At 68.7% G+C, this 1,571-nt stretch overlaps 1 protein-coding gene across 1 annotated transcript in view; it reads right to left on the reverse strand.

Annotated features, from left to right (window-relative positions):
- Nucleotides 1-823: 823 nt before the first annotated feature.
- Nucleotides 824-1,571, reverse strand: part of LOC112956367 (CXXC-type zinc finger protein 1-like) — a gene marked incomplete at its 3' end in the record, with an annotated part of 5,722 nt that continues 4,974 nt past the window's right edge. Inside the window, exon 5 of the mRNA XM_026049868.1 lies at nt 824-873. Within this exon, the coding sequence (XP_025905653.1) occupies nt 824-873 (50 nt within the window). The remainder of the gene's footprint in view (nt 874-1,571) is intronic.

Raw genomic sequence — 1,571 nt, forward strand, 5'->3', positions numbered from 1 at the left:
GGGGAGGGGGGGGGGGTTTCCCCGCGCCTTCGTGACGTAGCAGCCGCCGCCGCCAAGTTATGAATGGGGCCGCCGAGGCTCCGCCCCCGCCGCAGTTCCTCCGCGCTGATTGGTGCGCCCGGGCACAGATTGACAGCCACGCTCCGCCCCCTTCCTCCCGCGTGGCCGCGCTGATTGACAGCGACGCGGCCCAATAAGGAGCTGCAGACGGCCGCGGCCAATCAGCGACGACGGGGCCGGGCGTGAGGCGTGAACCTCTTAAAGGCGCCGCGTCCGGGGGCCACGTGGGCAAGCCCCGACGGGGCGGGGCTCCGCCTTAAGCCCCGCCTCCCCCTTCCCTCCCCCCTCTGCCCGCCTTCGCTGTGACATCAGGGAAATTCCCTGAAATTTCCTGCATTTTATGGACTCGCTCCTCGGCTTTATTTTGGGAAAGCAACAAGTTTAATGGAGGAGGCGCCGTGGGGGCTGGGCGGGGTGCCCGGACGCCTGGGCCCTCTGCCGCACCATGGGGCCCAGCGGTTAGAACGAGGGGGGGCCCATCCAGCAGCCCGGACGCCTGGGCCCCTGTGCCCCCCTGCTCTGAGGAATCCACCCCCCCACGCACCCCGAGGGGCCCAGCTGTCCAGCCCTGCGGAGGGCCCAGGCGTCCGGGCGGTGGCGGCGCCCGACTCCTGTTCCTGCTGAACTGAGCCAGTTTAGGCAAAGCAACTGCGTATCAGCTCAGTAGGCACGGGAGGCAGCGCCCGGCGCGGGCCCGGCCGGGGGGCGCGGGGCCCCGGCGTCCGGGCGCGAAGGGGCCCCGGCGCGCGGGCGCCCCACTCACCCCTCGATGCGCGTGGGGTACATGGACCCGAACGACGTCTGGCTCTCGTACTGCGGGGACAGGCGCGCAGGGCAGCCTATAGGGGGCGCCCTACAGGGGGGCACCTACGGGCGGCGCCCTATGGGGAGCCCCTGGAAAGGCCCCTTACAGGGACCCTTCCACACACCGCGCCCTGTATCAGAGCCCTATGGAGCCCCATGGGCTCCTCGGGGGCCTGCGCAATCCCATACGGTTCCACACGCTCCATAAAGCCCCGGGAGATCCCATGGGTCCCCATAGGGCCCCAGGTGATCCCATAGGGCTCCACAGGCTCCATAGACCCCAGGAGATCCCATAGGGCCCCATAGACCCCGGGAGATCCCATAGGGCTCCACAGGCTCCATAGACCCCGGGAGATCCCATAGGGCCCCATAGACCCCGGGAGATCCCATAGGGCTCCACGGGCTCCATAGACCCCGGGAGATCCCATAGATCTCCATAGGGCCCCAGGGGACCCCATAGGGATCCAAAGGGCCCTGTGGGGCTCCACAGGCTCCATAGGGCCCTGGTGGATCCCATAGGTCTCCATAGGCTCCACAGAGCCCTGGGAGATCCCACAGGGCTCCACAGGCTCCATAGGGCCCTGGGGGATCCCACAGATCTCCATAGGGCCCCGGGGGATCCCATAGGGTTCCATAGGCTCCAGAGGACTCCGGGGGATCCCATAGGTGCCCATACGTCCCCATAGGTGCCCACAGGGCCCCAGGAG

The sequence above is a fragment of the Nothoprocta perdicaria genome, unplaced genomic scaffold (genome assembly GCF_003342845.1).
Source record: "Nothoprocta perdicaria isolate Ctin4 unplaced genomic scaffold, notPer1 scaffold_620, whole genome shotgun sequence".
Taxonomy (NCBI): domain Eukaryota; kingdom Metazoa; phylum Chordata; class Aves; order Tinamiformes; family Tinamidae; genus Nothoprocta; species Nothoprocta perdicaria.